Source organism: Hyaloscypha bicolor (assembly GCF_002865645.1).
Source record: "Hyaloscypha bicolor E unplaced genomic scaffold K444scaffold_126, whole genome shotgun sequence".
In the NCBI taxonomy this organism is placed as follows: domain Eukaryota; kingdom Fungi; phylum Ascomycota; class Leotiomycetes; order Helotiales; family Hyaloscyphaceae; genus Hyaloscypha; species Hyaloscypha bicolor.
In genome coordinates, this window is record NW_020194628.1 from 68,492 (window position 1) to 90,261 (window position 21,770).

General features: G+C 39.2%; 4 protein-coding genes across 4 annotated transcripts; all 4 read right to left on the reverse strand.

The window, feature by feature from the left end:
- Positions 1–12,462: 12,462 nt before the first annotated feature.
- On the reverse strand, positions 12,463–14,306 carry K444DRAFT_596529 (carboxylesterase family protein-like protein; the record flags this gene model as incomplete). The annotated part of the gene is made up of 6 exons (XM_024878434.1): positions 12,463–12,663; positions 12,774–12,871; positions 12,920–13,270; positions 13,320–13,485; positions 13,531–13,620; positions 13,665–14,306. 6 exons carry the CDS (start codon positions 14,304–14,306, stop codon positions 12,463–12,465), a joined length of 1,548 nt encoding a protein of 515 aa, XP_024731704.1.
- Positions 14,307–14,820: 514 nt separating this feature from the next.
- On the reverse strand, positions 14,821–16,515 carry K444DRAFT_91202 (S-adenosyl-L-methionine-dependent methyltransferase). Its single transcript, XM_024888802.1, has 12 exons — positions 16,383–16,515; positions 16,292–16,333; positions 16,147–16,237; positions 16,072–16,094; positions 16,008–16,026; positions 15,836–15,964; positions 15,770–15,792; positions 15,686–15,723; positions 15,503–15,640; positions 15,179–15,441; positions 14,977–15,133; positions 14,821–14,929 (listed from the first exon to the last, which is right to left on the reverse strand). Exons 1-12 carry the CDS (start codon positions 16,404–16,406, stop codon positions 14,899–14,901), a joined length of 978 nt encoding a protein of 325 aa, XP_024731705.1. The 5' UTR covers positions 16,407–16,515; the 3' UTR covers positions 14,821–14,898.
- Positions 16,516–17,480: 965 nt separating this feature from the next.
- Positions 17,481–17,890, reverse strand: K444DRAFT_695916 (uncharacterized protein; the record flags this gene model as incomplete). The annotated part of the gene is made up of 1 exon (XM_024887896.1): positions 17,481–17,890. Exon 1 carries the CDS (start codon positions 17,694–17,696, stop codon positions 17,481–17,483), a length of 216 nt encoding a protein of 71 aa, XP_024731706.1. The 5' UTR covers positions 17,697–17,890.
- A 756-nt stretch (positions 17,891–18,646) lies between these two features.
- Positions 18,647–20,537, reverse strand: K444DRAFT_538493 (amino acid transporter-like protein; the record flags this gene model as incomplete). Its single annotated transcript, XM_024875545.1, has 7 exons — positions 18,647–19,081; positions 19,127–19,452; positions 19,511–19,909; positions 19,960–20,042; positions 20,096–20,209; positions 20,263–20,333; positions 20,388–20,537. 7 exons carry the CDS (start codon positions 20,535–20,537, stop codon positions 18,647–18,649), a joined length of 1,578 nt encoding a protein of 525 aa, XP_024731707.1.
- Between the last annotated feature and the right edge of the window lie 1,233 nt (positions 20,538–21,770).

Consider the following 21,770-nt stretch of genomic DNA (forward strand, 5'->3'; position numbering starts at 1 on the left):
GCTGTTCACTGTGAGAGTATCGAACTCCGCGGAGCCTGAGTATTCCAAATCTTTTTCTGGATGTAAAAGTCCGTAGATATCTGTTGGCCTCCCTGAGATATTCGATGCTTTGTCTGTATCAAAGGTCGATTCGAGGAGGTCTGAAAACTGGTCAAATTCGCTCGTGAAAGCACCAATGCTTCCCAGCTCTGGTGAAAGGGGCGTTTTCCTTTCGTGGGCTTCAGGAATATGGTTCGAACTGGATAGCCCATCTTTATTCAGGAAATACTCAGAGATCCCGGTGCTGTCTGAATCTCTTGAACAGTCCTCAGTAAGGGCCGGAAGTGATTCAGTCCCTGATTCTGCGATTGAGCGAGAACCTAGCCTAAATGTCCATTGTGAATTTTGAGCTGGTGCGTGAGGATTTGGCCATTTTATCCTGCTAATGTTCTCTGCTGATCCAGGAGTAGCACTGAGCTCGGAAAAATCAAGATCATCAAGATCTTCGAGGCTGACGGCATCTATGCGCCATGGCATATGAGATACCTCAGAGTAGCCACAACCTTCGGTCCACTTCCCCAAACCACCAATCAACTTGTACCTTTCTGCAGGGCCAAGCAGCTCTGGTGGAGGCTTCCAGGATAATGCCGTGCTGGAGTTCCAGTCCTCAAGGTCATCAACTTCAATGGAGTTGATATCTGGGATGCTGCATGCATTTGCTTCCATAGAGCTCGTCTCGCTCTTGCAGTCCCTATCGTCTTCTGTAATGTGACTTTCTGCGATTGTGAATTCCCCGTCTTCTCCAACCTCAAACGTAAATTTTCCCTTCCCAGAAATCCGATTCGGCGACTTCGAATAAAGAAAGGGCTTTGGATGACTTTGCGATCTCGCGTCCATGTCTCGATGCTAACGGAACAGATAAAAGGTCCTGTGTAGAATTACTTGTTTGAAGTTGGCTTTTTAACCGTGGCGAAAGATTGATGCGTGGAGGTTGATCTACAGAAGAGCACAACTGTGCTCTCGTCAAGATCTGACCTGAAACCTTGCAAGCCACCTCTCAATGGTCCAATCAGCTTCAGCCAATAAATCACCGAACACCACAATTGTGCTCATCCTCCTTTCCCGGGGGATTGGCATGCTTAGAACGTAACTTTTGAGATCTAAAGTTGGCAACAATAGTGCTGTTCATGTAATCGTGTTGGGTTTACAGCACTATTGAAGCGATTGGAATGTCGAGGGTTGACAAAGTACAAATAAACGATTTATTGCATCTTTAGCCCTAATCTTGTGGAGCAATCAACGCTTCACAAGATTTGTCCAACACTTTACTCGACTCAGCGTGGAATCAAGGAGATTGCAAGATGTCCGAACCGTTGCCTCCTTCAGCAACCTTAAGCGAAGATGCCCCGTAAGCAACCAAGTATCCGAACGTAACAAATGATCCACTAACACAATAAAAGAAAATTCGATCCGATGCAACCACCAAAGGCTCTGATAACATACCTCGAGCACGTACCAGATACAGACCCGCCAGCAGCAAGACTCGCGGCAGGCCAGACCGCGAACCAACTTGATAGAGCAAGACATATGAATAACAAGCTTCGTGAATGGGATGATCTCTGGGGCAAAGCATCCAAAATTTGAGAAATGTGAGGAGTAATTATTGAGAGGTCTAACGTTTGCTTTTCCTATGGCAAAGTTATTGTATTTGTGGCAATAAGGTGTCGGACTCGCGGGGGAAGATATAAAGCATGGCATGAGGTACCTACCGCGAACGATGTTTTGATACCTCCTAGAGAATAGATCAGCCGACTCCTGTGAAGCGATTCTGGCTCAACAGTAGCCAGAGCTAGTATTTGATTCAATTAGAGATACTTCTGAAAATGAAATAGCACGACCTGACTTCAAGACAGCGCATGGGAGTTCTGAGTCCTCGCAGTGGTTCGATGGCATCAAAGCGCACATGATGACAGCAAACGTCTGCAAACCGCTCAAGCGAACCAATTTACTTTTATGTTCCCGCCATTCCGCGATGCACCCACAGACCCTCCCTCGGCCTCCACAAACTCCAGGGGCAGCGTAATCACCCCTCTTCTTCAGCAGTTAGTCCCCTGCGTCTCACCAGTAATCTCCTGATCACGCCGCAGTCATGCATGCATTAACCGTACTACGGTATCTCCAGGGTCCTGGATCAGTACGGCCGTCAACCGTCAAGCCACAGTAATATAAGTGCAACAATGCAAAGAAAAGTAGGCAGTTAGCTCCTGTGGCTGCGTCTCCCTAAACACTCTGCAAATCGGAACCGACGAGCGTTTCTTTTCACCTACCGGGGAAGATCTAGATCGGCAGATTAGCTCGTTGTGCTGTTTGCTTGCGCCGAAGATCTTCTTCAGAAGGGGGTAAGCGTTGGCGCAACCACGGGAGAGTGTCGCTCCGGAGCGCAACATTGGCTGACAGGCGCCACCGAACTTCTCACCAGGCACCACATGCAGAGCAAGATCGGAGCTAGATCTCGAGGGAGGGGGGTCATCAGCATGTGCCCTTCGCGTGGAGCTGCCACCTTCCTCGACGTCGAGAAACGCGTGCCGCCCTCCCTCGGGTACAGCTCGAGTTAAGCCTGGATATAAGCATATTTAATATAGGCACATTTATATAAACATGCTTAAATCCTCTGGACCGGAAGTTTTCTACAGCCAATATTATTCTCCCTCCTTATTAGTAGACATGGATTTATGCTGAGATCAGACTGCTTTCTCTACGTGCTTCTATCTAGGTTCCCCTACCTTGGAATCTTGGATGCATGTTCCTCGTCAAGCTGATGGCGGGCTAAGGCAGGATGCCGTGCAGCTACATGCGAAAGAAACCCGTTTTACGAGTCAAGGTCCACACCACTAGCTAATATAAGTGCTGATCTCCCTTCGAGAGGTATCTTTAGCTCTTCTCTGTGCGTTGAGACGCTCCTAACTCCTCGAAGCCAAGTTGAGATAGTTTATATTAATCTACTTAAACGGAACTAGGGGCCGCTCATGAACTAAGACGACTTTAGAAAAATCTATACCGGTCTTACTATATTATAGACCGTTATCTTATATTCGGGAATCGCATAGCTTGTAGTCTATTAATATTATCCTTATCTAAAGATATAAAATATTCCTCTAGTTATTATAATAACGAGTTTCCTTTATATATATTTAGTTAAGATTATATTAATATATATAACTAATAAGTATTTTTTATACTTAGTTAAGTTTTAAATAATAAGTATTTACTTTGCCTTTAATATTATACTCTTTTAAATTAATTAAATATAACTCTTAAATATTAGTACTTAATAATATAAGCTATTAAATAGAAATAAAGTATTAATTCGAGAATCTCTTCGAGCTTAAGGTCTTTAATTAAGATAATAGAGTCTTATTATATTTAAATAAACTTATATCTTTATTAATATAAAAGTATTACTTTAAGTAATTTACGAGAATAATAATATAATAAATAAATTCTAATATACTTTAAGTTATAATAATAGTAGCTATTTATAAGACGAATAAGAAACTTTAAAATTATTAAAATAAAATACTTTATTTATAAAAATAAGCTATTTATTAAAAAGGTTTTAAATAAATTCTAAGAGCCTTTTAATAAATATTTTAGTTTTATATATATAAATCTTATTTACTTTATAAGAACCGAAATATTCGAGATATATATTTATAATATTTATAAATAATTCTTTATATAATATTAAAATAAGGTTTATACTTATATAGAAAATTAAAACTTATTAATCTCTTAAATTTCTCGATTCTTTACTTTAACTAGTATTAGTTTTTTCCTCGAAATTTAAGCTTATTAATAGATTTTTCGTCTTATTAATATAGTTAATATTAGATATAATTATAATATAAGTTTATATAATCTTTTTCTTAATTTATTTAACTTATTACTTTATTTAACTTTTTAAAAGTATACTTATAATATTATAATCTTAAGAAAACTAAATTTATTAAGCCGCGGATATTATAACTTTTAACTTAATAACTTTTAACTTAAACTTAATATATATATTTATATTTATTCTATTATAACTATTTATTAGAAGCTAGTCTTTAGAATTAGAATTAAATAATAATATAATAATAAGATATATAAAAAAATTATTTTAATATTTAATAATATTATTATTATAAATTTATTATTACTTCTTTAATTTATTATAAAAAAGACTTTATAACCGAGAATATTTTATTTCTTAGTTAAATATAAGATTAAAAGACTTTATATATTATATTTAATTTATTAATACCTTATTTATAAGCTTTACTTTTTAATAAAGTAATAGAAATTTATATATAAAATATAAATAAGAAACTTATTATATTTCTTATTAATATTAAAGAAAAGATTTGCTTATAGTTAAATATAATCTTTAAATCTTTTATAAAGTAAATAAAAGAAGAAAATAAGGAATTAAATAATTTATATAATAAGATTATATTATTTATTAAAAATAAAAAATAAATATTATTTAGTTTTATAAGTTTTAAAAGTTTTAAAAGTTTATTAAATTAAATTAGCCTTTATTTTTAATATTTAAATCGGAAATTAATTATAAAGTTATAAAATATAATAGAAATAATAAAAAGAATATTAAAGATATCTTTATAAAATTTAATAAAAAGTATTTTTAGTAATATATTATTACTAAAAATATAAAAAAGAAGTATTTAATAATACTTATATTTAAGACTATTTAAATATTTCTTTATTAGAAATATTATTCTTTTTTATAATACTAGATTAGAAAATAATTATTTATTAAAGCTTTATTATTACTAGAAAGAAGTATTTAGAATCTTTAGGATTAGCTATATAATTAGTACTTTTATAATTATAAAACTAAATAGTATTTTTCGAATAGAAACTATAATTATAAGTTATTTTAAGAAATTTGTTTTTTATAATACTATTTCAGAAATCTTTATAATTTATATTACTAGAATAAAGAAGTATTAGAATAGATCTATAGGCTAGTTTAAAAGAAATCTAGTATTTATAAGAAAGTATTATTTCTGGATATAAAAATTAATATTTTAAAAAAGAATATTAATTTAGACTAGAAAAACTAGATTATAACTCGATAAAAATAGTAAAAAAAGAAAAAAGAAATTATAAAAAAAGAGAATTAAACTTATATTTTAGCTAGAGCTAGTTTTATAATAATTATTAGATTTTAAAAAAAAATTAAGAAAAAGTAAAAGAAAGATATTATTAAGAAAAGCAGCTATATATAAATCATATATTTCTTTTATTTATTATAATTAGAAAGTTTTAAAAGTAATAAAGGAATTAGAAAAAAAAAGATATTATATTACTAATTAATTAAAATTAGAAAAAAACAAAAATAAAAAAAATTTAATATTAATATATAATAATTATAAATGGGATTTTATAAGAGAAAATTAATAAAAAATACTAATAAATAAAAGATTAATAATATTTAATTACTAGAAAATATTATAAGTTTTTTAATTTATAACTTTAAATTCTTAAAAATAATAAAGCAGGAAATAATTAGAAATAATACTTTTATTTAGCTTTATTTTATTAATTATATTTAAAGCTCTTATATTTTTATAATAGCCGGAATTTAATAAAAAAAGAAATTACTTTTATTAGATACTAGTATATAAGAATTAGAATTTAGAATTTATTATTATTAGAACTTGAATTTAAGTAAAATTTAAAAAAGGAAAATTATATTAAAAAAGAAATATTTTATCTATAATATATTCGAAAATAGTTAATATAAATACTAATATAAAAAAAGTATTAATAGTAAATTTTAAAATATTAGAATTTAGTAATATTTTAATATTTTATATAAGCTTTATTATTAAATTAATTAATTTTAAAGCTTTATATAACTATTATATTAAGTTCTTAAATATTAGATAAGTTATAATTATTATTTATAAAGAAGTATTTATTATTATAATTATAAAGAATATAATTAGCTTTAAAATAAATACTAGAAACCAAAATAAGATTTATTAAAAGAAAAAGATTATAATAGAGAAATTATATAGAAATAAAAAGAAATATATTATTTATTTATTTAATATTATAATACTATTATTTACTTTTATAAATAGCTTATAAGCTAATAAAATAATAAAGGAAATATTATTAGAATTAGCTATAATAAATAGAATATTAGAGAAAAGAGCTTAAATAATAAAGAAATAATAAGAATAATTAATATATATAAAGGCTAAATATATATAAAGATATTTAAAATAAAAACTTATTATAAAAAGAAAAATAAAATAGAAAAATATAAGAATTATATTATAAAAGAAATAATTTAGAAGAATTAAAAAATAGAATAAAAATAATAGAAAGCAGGAAATAAGATAAAAGAATTATATAATAAAGAAAATAAGTTATTCTAGAAAAAAATAAAGAAAAATATTAGATAAATATTAAATAAAAAAAAGAAACTAGAAATATTTTTTTTTAATTTATTATAAAAAGAATAAATAATTTTTTAAAGAAAAAGAAAAGAAAAATCAGAAATATATAAAGAATCGAGAAATAAAAAAATAATATTTAATAGCTTGTTTTTAAATATTAGAAAAGAAATATTAGATATTAGAAAAATAAATAATAAAATATTCTTTATTTAGAAAAATTTTATAATTTTATAAATACTATAATTTTATATTTATTATCTAATATATATAAAAGAAAGTTCGGTTTTCTAAAAGAAAAAAAGTATTTTATAAAAGATTATTATAAAAAGAAAAGCCAGATATAATAGAAATTAAAAAAAGAAAAGAAATATTATATTACTAATGTGAGGCACGTAATAGCAGGGTGATGCACAAGTAGTCAAGGTAAGTAAGCTGCGGAGTGACGCTTGCAAGTGTAACTGATTCCAAGAATTGATTCCAATAAAAGACTAATCGATGCCCCTCTCCAAAGCTAGGAGCGTCTCCCTATATATTCCCTAGTGCTTAGCCAGGCATGCGAAGCCCTTTACTTAATTAGGAAATCCCATGCGATCCATACGATTCCGATCGCAAGCTGTACCCAAAATAGGAAACTAGATCCACGACATCTGACACCTGTCCGTGCGCCATCACGTGTGCCCATTACAATAACTATATAATTCACAGCTTTATAGCCCTATTTCTAAGGCTCTAGCCAATTATTTTCCCCGCATCGTCTAAACTATACCAAATAACTATATGATTCACAGCTTGATTTATAGCTTAATCTGAATTATTCAGGCTCCCATTTGAGTTATTTTTAGTCCTAGATATCTATATAATAGGCTCTTAGCTCTTAGCCCTCCCTCCAACTTCCTTACATACACACATACTCTCTCTCTCTCCTTACATACTCCATATACACACCTTACATATAATACTTCATACATTCTACTTCATCTACTTTATATATACATATATATAATGGCAGCCCAAGCTCAATAAGATCTCGTTATCTGAACTTGTATAGACCCCTCTAATAATACTAAGGCTCAGTACTTCCTTCGTGTGGGAGGAAATAAGCTCTAGCCCTCAGTTATTAATAGTAGCCCTTAGCAGAAGCGTACCTTTAATATTAATAATCCAGAACCCTCAGATATTGCGATTAAGGGTCCCTATACTCCTGGTACCTTTAATGCCCTACTTCTTCCTGAGGTTATTAATATAATCTTGACCCAGTAAGTATAAGTTACTTCTCCTGAGTTTATATAATCTGTACTAAGTAATATAGTAGTAAAGTTAATACCCAGACTCCTTATACTACTTATAATAAGAGTCAAGGTATATTTGTGAAGTATTTAAGGATTCCTGGTAAAGAATAATATGGGGTATATAATAACTATATTTATTATAGTTATGTAACCTAATATACTATATGAGATATTAATAATAATAGAGGAAAAAAAGGTTCTGGAGGAAAGCCTAAATCTCCTAAAATTATACGAAGTAGACGGGTTTTAAAGCCTGGAGCTTATTCTAGCTAGTAAGTTTATAGGTTCTAGATAGGGCTACTTACTCTCTTTATATTATATAATTACCTGGCTTTTATATAATATTTAATAAATTATATTAAGCTCTTAATATTTACCTTCTTTTAATTTTACTTATAATTGCAATTACTTTTATATAGTACCTAAAAACTAAGAGAAGAGATTCTAATCTGGCCCTAAAGTATTATATAAAAAGTATAGAATCTCTCTTTATTCTCAGATTTCTTCCTTAGTCTCAAGGAAAGTATTTAGAATTCCGCTTCTCTTCTAATACTTTAAGTACTCTCGTATCTTAATTATCTCTGCCTCTAATTATACCCTATCCTAGCTTATTATATAACGTCTCCCTGAAAATACTCTCTCTAGCTCATTACTTATTAGTAAAATAGAGAGGATATTAATAGCTATAAGAAAGAGCCTTGGCTAGTATTGCCTCTATATATCCTAATACTACTATATAAGGGCTCCCTATTTACCAGGATTATATAATTCTAGTAAGTTATAGTTCTTAAACTCGTCTTAATTTATAGGACAAGCTTCTATTCTAAGAAATAAGGTAATATAATTATATATATCTAGTTCTAGTATCTTGTAAGACGAGCCTTTATACCAAAAAGCTAGTAGTATAGGTATAGTAATAGGCCTTTCCCGATATTTCTCCCAGAGCTTTTTGACCTTAGCTAAAACTAGCTTTAATTATTTCTTTAACTAGTATATCTTAATATATCTTATATAATTATAAGGATTTAAGATTAATATAATAGTATAAACTAGAGATATATTAGTTCTTATATAATAATTATCTAGAATCTTATATATTGCCTTGATTTAATAAAGGAAGTCTCTTTCCTCTAGATCCTTACTTTTCTAATATTTAGCCTATTAGAATTAGTATAGTTATATGAGATTATATAAAAGAAAAGAATAACTTATATTTTCTTATTAGAGATATTTAATTAAGATATCTATTATAAAGAGAATAGAATTAAGGGAAGTTAAGCCCTTAGCCGCAAGAGTAGCTTATATAAAGAGTATAAGGAAGTTCTTAATTATATAAAGCTTTTTCTAATTTTTAGGAGTTAAGATATCCTCCTTAAGCTTTTCCTTATAGTTTTAATAATACCTTTCTACTACTGGCCTCAAGTTAAATAATATACGAAGTATCTTATACTAGCTATTTTATCTCATATAATTATCTATTAGAATTAGCCTTTTTATAAATATATGAAACTCCTCTATTCTTCTAGCTAATTTACGAATATAAACCATAATATTATATACTTGGCCAAGAAGTCCCATTAGCCTAAACTAGGCCTTTATTACCTCTATTATATTAAAGACTCTAGTATACCGCTCCTGCTTATTATATAAATTAAGATTCTCTAAGCTAACCTAATTCGTAAATAAGAAGGCTTATATAACTAGATTAATAATATGGCCCAGATAGCGAATATACTAGTAATTTGCCTCCTAGTCCAAGCTTAGCTTATCCTTTAGCTTCTTTTAAACTAATTAATAAAGGACATTATTTATTAAGATATTATTATATATAATAGCTTTAAGCTTATAAGTAATACCATAATCTTAAAGAACTAGCTAAAGAATCGAGATTTGAGCTTCTGAGCTATGGCTAGAGACCTGCTTTAAAGCAAGAAGGGCCTTTTATTACTTTCTATTATATATAGTAAAATAGCTATAGATTATAAGTAAAAGTAATTAATTTGGAGAGGTCCAGATATTTAGAGAAATATAAATAAGTAAGAGTATAGCCTGGACTACTTATTATACGGTATCCTAGTACTCTTTCTAAGCGCCTTTAACGGAGCTAGTAATTCCTGAATACAAAGTTATAATCTTGCCTTTAATAGCTTAATTAAGTACTTGGCAAAGTATATGGAACTCTAGCTATTTAATAAGAGTATAAGACAGATTCCGTATAATAATAAGAGTAATTAAAGCTTTAAGAATAACCGAGATATTAAGGTGAGCTTCTAGGATCTTAGTATTAAGCTCCTCTTACTCGCTTGTTCTAGTAGCTTAGTAGTAATATTGCCTTAATTACAAATTAACTATTACTTGATTCTTACTAATAGCTATCTTAATAGGGATCTTGTAAAAGCCTTATATATACTTCTTTATATTCTCTAAAAGAGAAGTATAATATAGCTTTCTCGTTTCCTTATTATAATAGATATAATAGAAGTGGGCTTGGTTCTCCTTCTCAGTAGGATTACGTATATGCTTCCAGACCGGGGCCCTCAATTTTCGGCTAGAAGGGGCTTCTAGTTCTAGATCTACAAAAGCAGAAGCTAGAGAGGAAGAGTCTAGCTCATACGAAGAAGACATTTTGAGTGTGTGATCCAAATAGAATGAGAATAAAAGATGTGAGAATAGAGAGAGTGAAAAATTAGAGGGTGCGGGGTAAGAAGCGGTATAGGAATCGATAAGGAATTAATACGTATTAATACTTACTAATACCTTATTAATACCAGTAACTATCAATTCCTTATCGATACCTCAGGTATTTTTGCCGAGCCTGTCAGCAGCAGCACGTATGGCGATGTTGTTGACTGCTGCGTTGGTAGATGAGGTCACGAGAGCAGTCTTCCCTTGCAAGAACGCAGCTCGAAGAAGACGAATCGTGAATGTCGTCTTTCCTGTGCCTCCAGCACCGACGATTGGCAAGATCCCGTTGGGCGCGCTTCTCGCAATCTCCCTGAGATCTTCTCTCTGCCGCTCAGTGCACTTGGATAGCACCTCCGTGTTCTGTTCTTCCGAGAGCGTCTCGAAGAAATCGTACGGCTTGACTTCCGAGACTTCATGACCGACAATGATTGCACGTTGGCGTGTATAATCGATGAGCTTCTGGACATATGCAGGACCGATCTCCATCTCATCTGCCTCCTCTCCAGCAACCATGTTCAAGATCATCTCTGCTTCATCTCCAGCATCGCATGCATCCGCCGGATCAGAGGGAGTCCGATTCCACTTGGCAGCCCGTGGATGCATACGGCCGAGGGCGTTCAATCTGGCGCGCACAGTCCGGGTCGACTCCTTCAATTGAATATAAATTGGAATGTATGGGCAGCGCTTTGCCCATGACTTTTCTGCCGGGATTGCTCTCGTATCCGAGATTGCTCCGTCACGGTGGCGCCAGACTCTTATGACGTGAGTGCCGGTATTGCCTTCCAGCTCGTCGGGGCGAACGATCATGCCGTTCCACGACGCAGGAGGAATGATCGGTTCTTTGGTAATGGGGTGGAGGACTTTAGTTGGCTTCGGTTCAAAGAAGACCCCGATTTCGTCATCCTCGTCGATGAAGTTTCCAGCATTCTTTCCTAGTCCTGGGATGGTTGGCAATGTGATAGAGACAGTATACTCGTCTGGGTTATCCTGGTTCAGTTGCACCCATTGAGAATGAACTGGGATGTCCCGCAGCAGTTCTTGATATTTCTGCACGACGAGAGACTCCTGCACAGCAGCGTGCCCTTTTCAGACACCTTGTAGTGCTGAATGCTCGCCCCGGTTCCCTTGACTGCGAACATGTGGCCCCAATCGCGAAGTGCTGGGCGCCATGTGTCGTCGTACGGCACACAGAATGCCCATTCCCCAGCTTTCTCAATTGTGAGCGCGTAGATAAACATCACCTTCTGCGCCGCCGGATCCCAATTGTCGGCTGCTATCGCGCTCGGAAAGTGAGAACGAGTCGTATGCTTCGATGTGATGGACAGGCAAAGCAACCTCCCTTCCTACAGACCCTCGAGGCCTCAGGGCAACCTCGTCGGCGTCTCTCTCCTGCCCGCCAGGAGAAGCTCATCACCACCTAACCTTCAATTCATCGCGATAGATTGAAATTGTCGTGAGGGTCTCAGTGGTGGGAGTAAATTCGCGAAGTCGGGTTGATGGAGAAACCTTTACGACATGGCTGCCGAGGAAGTTTTATCACATATTCACTTTCACTTGCGCATCACCTTCGCGTTTTTATACGGAGGTAAAGGTGAAATCTTACCTCGAGAGTGCTAAGGAGATCCCGTCTTTTCTCTGCAAGGCTACACGAGCTTTCACGCTCCGACAAGCCTCAGTTGACCTGCAGATACGGAAAGAATAGTAGGAAGAACCAGAGAAAGCGCTGCTTCTTTAGGCAATATCGTGGCTGCGGTTGATGGTCGAGATAGGTGGTGTTCGAAGGTGAAGAAAAATCGAGATTAAACATTTACTTGGAAGTTTCTCACAGAGTTTGGTAGGACGCTTCAAATTCTTCACCTTTTGGTACAGATTTATTCACACCGAAACCACTGAAGTAGTACCCTATCAATATCAACTTTGGATTCGGGAGAGTCGAAAGCAATGCAATAAAGAAGTGCACTAATTATCGTGTCTCTCGAAATGATTCTGTGGGGTATCAGGACAATAGATTCCTCTTTTCTTGTTCTTCTATCTCAATACCACATCGCCTTGTTCCAAAACAAACTTTTGGCATTTGCCAGATTGTCGTCCTCAAGATAGAACGTGGTATTAAACACCAACTCTGTGCCCGCAGGTGACGTATTATACAGAGGCCAGTCAAGCTTGTCATCAGCCCACAAAGTGTTGGGATTTCCTGTCAGCACGAAAGACATAAGGTATTTTTGCATCATAATCTGGAAAGGTCAACACAGCACATTGAGGAGGTGTCGCGGAAACCTACAGCTATTGTTGCGTTGACTGTGGAACCTCCACCTATCCCACCAGTGGGGCCATTTGAGAGGACCGAGCCAGAACTTGCAGCAGCAGTAGCAGAAGAAGTGACGGTCGAATTGGTGGTTGAGCTTGTTGTGGTACTTGAAGAGAGAGTGTATGTGCTGTACCCTAATTTCTGTCAATCAAGAGTTCAGAGCACTGAGGAAGAATGCTCACAATAATAACTCTGGTCTGTCCCGTGAGTAGCCTGATCCAGAGCAACCATTGCATTCCACGTTTGATTGTTGAGAGCTTGAGTCAGCGCCAGGTTGTGGGCTGTCAAATCAAATGATTGCTTCATATCCGAGAACCGTAGTCCTGGGCTGGAATAATCTGATTCGGGATATAATTCCAAAGCCTGGTTGATGACGTCGTCTGTTATTGCGGGAAAGAAGATTCTTAGATAGGTGGTAACGTCTTCTGTGGTATTTACCCCTGACCACGCTGCACTGTTTGCTTCGTGCTGCTCATGGGTGATCACGAAGGGGCCACTGAAGTTGAATCTCTTTTGATACAATTGGGCTTCGTCTGCAAAGTGTGAGAGGCGTCTTACATCATATCTGGGAATGATACTGACAGGTGTCTGCAACAAAATCTCCATCAACGCGAGGCTGGAATTGGTACGTGTAACTGTCGACTTGGTCTGTTGCAGCAGTGTTGAGATCATCGAAACTAATTTCTCGCATGCAATCCAATGAGCCGCCATCACAGCCGACAGCAGACGAGACATTTTGCCAGAAAGTCTGTACGTTTTAGCGTTCGCCCCGCGGAAGATAGGGAGGACATACCTCAGAGTGATGATGTCCAGATCCGGGTACGAATCCTGGAGACATCACATACGCTCGATCGAAAAGCTGTTCAGCACGGCCGGCAAATCGCTGAGAGCGTCAGCACAGAGCTCTGCAACACGGTTCAAACTTACAGTTAACTGGAACAGCGTTTGAGACCCACCAGCAGAGAATCCAACGGCAGTGATCTTCTCCGGGCTCCCACCAAACGCGCTGATGTATTTTTTTGTCCATTCGAAAGCGTGTTGCACATCCCAAAGTGCCACATTCGATGTTCCTTCCTCATGAAGCAGAGTTGGACCGTTTGCAAGGCCAGTCATGCCAAGTCTGTAGTTGTATGCAACGAAAACGAAGTCTGTTGACAAATCGAATAGACCTTCCGGTGTGTTTTGCGATTTACTACCTCCGGTGAAACCGCCGCCGTAGGTCCACACCATGACAGGCAAACTTTTGTTTGCACTATTTGCAGGAGCCCAAATATCCATGTAGAGGCAGTCTTCTTCTGAAGCACAATCTACATCGGAAGCGGCCAAGCTGCCATCGTTGACTGCCGTTTCGAAGGGTGGCCATTGGGGTTTGTCCCACCGGAGAGTTCCTGTGGGAACAGCTGCGAATCTGATATTTTGATATTTGTAGTAACCGACAGTCTGATTTGCAGCTGCGGCAACGATTGTGCTGTAATCGAGAGTCACCGTTGGGAGAGATGAAGTTGTGGTTGTGGCATTTTGCGCTGAGACAAGGCTGGTGACGAGTGAGAGAACGGCGAGAAGTCTCATGGTGAAGAAGGATTGGCACTGATAGGGATGAACTCAGATGAAACGCAACATGTTTGGGGGTTTGAACATCAAATACTCATGTCGATCAAAATCTTCGGGACAATTGCGGGGCATAAGTCTCAGTGATTCAAGGACGACCGGGTTGATCCGGCATCTTCCTTCATTGAAGTTGACGCGAGGTTCATAAAGATCTCCCTGGGAGCTTACGAGGCTCCCAGAATAGAATGGAGAGTTTTCGATTAAACTTTGAGTCCGGTGGACTTTCTTCTATTTCATGCAGGGGACACGAATCATTCGGGGCGAAGGGGGATCCCCACCACCCACAATTGTGGGGCCGAGAATTGTCCCCACGAAGGAAGTTGCGTGTCCTGGTAGGCGTAGTGTTAGCCTTTCTCTGTTTAGATATATTGGCTACAATCAACGTCAGGTACGGAATGGAGGAATCTATTTCTGAAGTTTGCCCGGAATGAGTCAAAATGAGACACTAGTTGCAAGGAGAACTATTTCAAGGCATCTTTTCTGCTTTTTGCTTCACTTCTAAAGGAATGAAAATCTCCAGTTTTGCTCCGTATCCCAGTAAGTTGATGTTTTATTATGCTGGTTTTTGACCGTATATGACAGAGCTGCAATGGTTAACACTGGGTTTTGCAGTAACATTGAAGTTGCTTACATCGTATAGTAGCCATGGATCTTGGTGTCCTTCATATCTTTTCTGACTGTCACTAGGAAGGCCTCTGTTTCTTCAGGAGTCCATCCCAGTCCCCGGGTAAAAAGTGCCATGCTCAGGCCTGAGAGACCGCTGGTGAAGTTCTCGCACAACCACATCCCTGTTTCATTAGTGCGCAATTTGCGGAAGGGACGAGATGACTTGCCCAATTCTTTCAGCTTTGCATCTTTAGGCCACTTATTTTGAGGCCACCTAAACATCTCCTCTCTGACGTTGTGAAAGCCCGCATCTTCGAGCTGTGCCTTGTATTCGATAGCGCTGTTGAGAGGGCGGCCCATTTTCGCGGCTCCTTCCATAGCGAGTTCTGTCCATTTTCTGACCGCACAACCCTCAGGGAATGATGCGTCATTGTCCTCAATTGGAAGTCTCATATCTTTGACCTCAATCCAGCCTCCTGGATTGAGGCTCCTGGTTGAGGTAAGTGGGTGTCCCGCGGGGGGGGGGGGGGGGGGGGGGGGGGAGAACTTACTCATAGCATTGATGAAAGCACTTCTGCCAGTCCGCAATTGACCCTGTCATCATGCGGAGATGAATAAAGTCGAATTTGTACTTGTAAGTCCACGGTTCTTCAATATCGTCGATCTCAAAGATGCAATTTGGAGGAAGGCTAATCGTTAGCGGGAATTTCATGATCATCTATTTGTAGACATACAAGCTGGGTTGGATGGGGCTGAGATCAATACCATAGACCTGTATTTGGTCAGCACTGCCTGTTGTAGAAGTGTCCTGAACATACCAAAGATTCAGGATGTTCATCAGCTGACGAATTAGCTTTTATTCGATCCCGATAGAGGCACCATACCAAAGTCGATGGCCCAGATTCCTGTGCCGGTTCCAAGATCGGCAACGCGGTGAAGCTTTTGATCTTTCGGGATTGGAGCGAGATATAACTTGCCGCTGAAAGTCAGGCACCACATGTGATGTTGGAGGTCTTCACAGCATTAGTGGGGTTTTATCCGAGGGAACAATCGTACCAAGCCGGTCATTCTCACTCTTTTTTTGTTAACGAAGCTTCACGGAAGGAGGGGGCAATCTTACCTCATCATTAGGCAGTAAGTATTCTGGCAATTGTTAATCAAACGGCAGCTGTGCAACCGAAAGAGAATAACTCACTTCCGTCTTTGTAGGCATGGTATGTTCTCCCATTTTCCTCTCGGTACTTCAAAATGCTGGAGCCGATTGAAACTGTCGAGTCGATGTCTTCCTGAGATCGGTCAACCCCAAGTCAATAGCAGAGAATGTCCTTTCAAGTACGAACGGTTGAGATTGCAGAATCATTGTCATTGATATCGTCGGAAGCCTGGGCACGTCAGTTCAACACTTAAGAAATGAGAGATAGGAAGCCCGACATCGATGGGCAAACCGTCCGCCATGGTTTCTATAGTCGGCCTCAAGAGAGAATTTTCAAAATGTTCTCGATATCGTGAAGGTTTTGGAGGGGCTGGGCTGATGCAGATGCGGATTTAAAGCTTCACAACTCACGGCCTTGTAATTAGGCTGTGTTAACGTGTTAACACAGCCGAGCGTTTCACGAAACATTCTCATTGATTAAATTTGAACCTTCTTCTCATTTAACGAATTGAACCGGTCAGCCTGCAGTACTTCGCGACACCCGTGTGCCTCTCGCGTAGGGTTACTGTACCTCACCAAATCACTTCCTCTAATCCTCGGACGTGTACCCTAACCGATATCTGCAACTCACTAGATAGAGCCAATTCTCACTGCGGATAGAGACTTTAACCGTTAATAAGAAACCCGATAGTTTGGAATGACCTTTGATTTGATAACAAGCCCTCTTTCTTTTAGCCGTTAAATTTTGCCGTGAACTTGTTAAAAGGTTATAGACACGATACGTCATAAAGAGATTACACTGGCGAAAAAAGTTATTTAGTGAGCATGGGGGAGGGCAAAAGGTTCGGATATTAATATTGCTGAAATATAGAGCTTTGCTACCAAATACTTTCCCGATCTTGTTCGTCAACTGCACCCACTATAACCAACGACAGTGCCTTGGAGCCTTGCCCCTGTTTGGACTGAAAGGGCTCACCAAAATAGGTTTAGCTTCAGGGGTTACAATTTCTAACCGAGGCTTGGTTACCTCCCTAGCAGTGTGAACGAAATTCATTCTCGTATTTCAACCGATTTCAAACGCCTGAGACAAGACCCACGATCTAACAAGCTCCTTCACGTCATTTATACGAGTGATCTCATGTGGGTTTGCCCGTGTTCCTACCGCCGACATGGTACAGTGCAACACACGGTGGAAATCTAGAGGTTGGCAAAGCACTACTAAAGGTCGAGGCATTCCCTTCTCCTCTACTCTCTAGCTTAGTATTTTCAATACATGAGATTCTCTGAAGTCTGTGCCTCGACCATTGCATTGATCCCGCCGTCACAGGTATTACTTGGCGCAAAATCCCCCCACCAGGTTGCAGTGCGCTAGCGAACTAGTAAGCAGCGGCGCTGAAATCTGCAAACGAGAGCGGTAGGTGAGAAAAGACAATGAAAACAGCAGCGAATTGGCAATCGGGATCGTAGCTGAGCATGTCAGAGATAGTGTAGAGACCTTTGACTCGTGACTGTGCGAGGCGAACCGTCTTGGGTGAGATGTCGAAGCCGACAACATCAAGCTCTGCCCAAGATAGCATGTCCGCAACTGCCATACCGGCTCCACATCCCACGTCTATAAGTCGCGATCCAGAAGCAAGTATAGATATGGCTTTGTGATGCAGGCTTCTTTGAATGTGTTGTCTGCGTAGGCGTTTTCGTATTCAACATTCAGGTTCTCATATGTTTCCAGGCCTGCAAGGGAGCTTTGTGTCGTCATAATGCTGAGTTGGTGAGGGCTGTATTTGTTTGAGAGAGCCTTTCAGATTGAGGGCAGAATCGTAAAACGGATGAGGAGTGGAGAAAAACTCAGACATTTGTATGCTACAATATAACCACGAATAGCGCAACTTATTGGATTAATGCATTTCAATTGAATTGTTAGGGCTCGTAAGAAAATAAGTTTCTATTATAATAGGTAGAGTGGAAGCCCTTTTATATAATAAAGTTAGAATTGCTGTCCCCAGCTCGCAAGTCGAGCCGGCCCAAACAGCGTGAGGAAATGCCTGCGAGTAGCCGGGATCTTTTTGCGTCAATTTTTAATTAAATTATGAGAAGACGGAAATTTATGAACTCTCATCGGCTGATCTGCAGACTCACACACTTTCTTGGGCTACAGTACGAAATGAAATGTGGGTCATGACCCTTGCTTGTCGTATCTGCAGTCAGTAGCAGACACGAGACTCCATGAGGAACACTTCATAAATTTCCATTAATACCCAAAGCTAGGACAGGGAAAAGCTTGCCAAACCTTGGGTTAAGTAACAAATTTTCTACCTCAAGCATGTGGATTGGAATCGCATTAAAAGTGAGTTGGAACTTTTGAAGTGTAGCAACGGGTAGCATAGCGACGATCGAAAATGCCCACAGGAACTATATAATCATGGAACAGGACACCAATCTAGGCAACATTTTGATCTTAGATATTCTATTAGCTATGTACGCGCCACACTAACAACATAATCTTTATCCGACGAAGCGTGCTCTAGGAATTTCTCCTGCAAATTTACTCGTCTCGCTTTACTTGGAGTACAGGTCCAACGTACTGATGTCGAGCCCAGAAAGCGTAATAGACAAGTGCGAACAGAATGGTCCCACCAAACATCGTAGAAGACCAATTCATAGTTCCGGATGTTACGGGCGTCGCAAGCGGCCAAAAAGCAAAGAACCAAACGGGTGCCAGGAATAAAAGCGACGCAATGTTGATTGCCAAGCCAACCCTCCCCAGTGACCATCGTCGTGGTGGTAGAGGTTTCCCTGAAACCCGCCTCCAGACCAGGCAGCTGATTGTGATGAAGTACGAAGAGAGAATTGAGACACCACCGAGAGAGTTGATGGCATTCAAGGCAGTCGAAGAGCCGAGATTGATGCAAGCAAGCAAAGAGCTGACTACGACCGAAACAAAGACCGCTCGAACGGGAACATTCCATCCAGGAGTTACCTAGCTAGTCAGTCAAGCTCACGTACTGATACAAACCCAACTCACCCGTGATAGCCAATTCGAGCCAGGCAAACCTTTGTCTCGAGCAAAAGACCAAATTTGCCTCGATGCCGTTGCTACTTCGCTAATGCAGCAAGATACCAGTAATATAATGACAATTGTCGTCATCACGTTCGTTCCGGCATAGCTTTGAGTAGCATTGAAGAAAACTTGGATGAAAGGCTGAAATGTCGGTGTCTCTAGGACACTCTGGATGTCGCCCAGGGTAAAGATCAAGGTAACTGCCATAATGAATGACAGAACGGCGTTGGAGACCACAGACCACATTATTGCCCTTGGAAGAGTGAGCGAGGCGTCCTGGATCTCCTCGGCTGTAGGTGTATCAGCGGGAAGTTTCATTGCCAGATTTGAACAGTGAAAAGTCCTTACACATGTGAACCGAGCAATCGTATCCAATGAGCACACTCAATGGTGTGGTCAAACCAATCATTGCCGACACGCCTGTGGTTGACCAACCTCCATTGTTGCTAAATTCGAGCAAGATGTGCGGGTGAGCGCGAGGAGCCATAACCCATAGAGGGATAATGATGCCGAAGAAGCCCGCTAGATGGAGGATCAAGACGGTACCCTCGATAAGTGGAAGCCGCGTAGCCAAGAACGTGTTAAATACGATGGAGAAAGCAACGACGGCAATCGTCAGGAGGGTGCCGTGCCAGTTTTTCCACTCGTAGTCGGCTACATTCAGAGCTCTCAATCCTTGGATGATGGTGCCAACCATGAAGCAATCACCAGCAAGGTAAACCTGCCATCCTATTGCACAAAGCCAACCTAACAGCATTTGTGAGAAGAATCGCCCATGAAGCAATGGAAATACCTACCAACAGTGTAGCTCAGAAGCTTCTGCATCTTGGGAGGCGCAAACTCCGAAACCCAATGGTATTGCCCTCCAGCAGTTGGACACCTTAAATATAAAGTCAGATATGGTTCTAGAGAAAGTGGCATACTGATGCTCACATGGACGCTATCTCTGCAAGACTTGCGTAGACAAGTGAAATCCCAATTGCAACAACGATAAACCCCCAGAACAGATCAGCTGTACCACCATCGATCAAAACGAAGACGAAGAGTCTATTGGGGAGTTAGACAGTCTGTAGGAGCCCATAGAGGATCAGAATGCGCACGGTAGCAGAAACTCCCAGCTTGCCGTAACAGTACTCGCGAATCCCAACATTGTTATGAACTTGAAGTTGCGCTGGCCAAAGTTAGTTCAGGAGCTCAGTCAATGCGGTTTGTCGATGTTACTCACGCGAAGGACCTGTGTCTTTCCTAAGACCATCATGTCTCTCTTGTCGGCTGCAGTGCCTCGGTACCGGGAGGCAATCCCTCCATCGTCAGGCTCCTTTTCCACAATTTGGACGTCGTCAATCGGGGATTTGTTGACTTGAGAGGTGTCCATCACGGTGTGATGATGTTTCGTCAAAGACAGAGAATTGGGAAACAGAGAAGCACAAGTGAATGGACCGGCAGGTGTTGATTCCTGGGGGGTAGAAGGAAGCAATCTTTGTGCGAGGGAGTTGAGAAGGAAGCTGGAATGTGGGGAATGCCAGTTTCTCGGACGCTTCAGCAGGCCCTGGTCGACAGGCATGGGAAGGCATGACAGTTCCGGAGATAGCAAGCGAATGAAGCCCTCAAGTAGCTTCAGTCAAGCTGCAAGAGTCCCATTGAGAATCCCTCACGCAGCTACATCCGCTTAAAGGCTGCTGGCCACTCGTGGTCTCAGCAACCCTTTGCCTCGAGCCCAAGCGAAACACTCGCTTCCCATTTTCGTCCCCGCCCAGGCGATGACGGTACTGTAGAGTCGTCCCATTTTCCTTTCCCTCCTTCAATGTGAGAGCTGGTGAGCCGCCTCGTTATTCGCCGGAGATACGAAGAGCCAGTCCAGACTCACGAGTGGCTTGAACGCATTCCCTTAGCCTTGGAACTTGGAAGTCTTGTTGACAGTCGAACAGGGGGCGGGAGCTCGAGCTTTGGACTGTGGGCGCACCTTGCATTCCCGCCTTTCGCAGGGGGTCGCTGCGCTCCTTGTGCAACAGTGGCGCACCGTATCACCAGTGGTAGTGGTTGAATGAATTCATGCACGGCTCATGCCAAGCCACCAAAAATTGGGTGAGGAGTAAATTTACTTAGTGTTCGCATAGCTAACGCAAACTGGAATTATCCGCCTAATACATCGAGTAGAGAGTGTAGAATTGCTGTCGGATTATTGATTTCGAGATATTCGGATATAGCACGGCGTTTCTGTATAATCTTGGAAGTGCTGACTTTTGCTGAGGATTTGGTGTTCTCGGTTGACCCATGCGTCGATTCCTTCATCCACTGGTCCACCGGGTCTGTGGTATGGAGACTGGGAGCACTGAGCAGCGCCCGGACGGGGAGCCGGTTCCGTGTTCCCTGGCATGATGAAATGTGCCAGCTCTGAATCTCTGACCCGCTTTGGCACGAGGAATGTGAGGAATGACAAAAATTGGCCAAAAGAGACTTAAGGTTGCAATATCGAAAGAATGGCCCAGTCCAGATTAATTGGCATTATATAGAGTACTACCTACACTGCGAAATGTTTGTTAATTGTCACCTGTTTACAGGAGTGTTATCGGCGAACCAGCTAGGATCGCAGGTGGTCTGACCAATC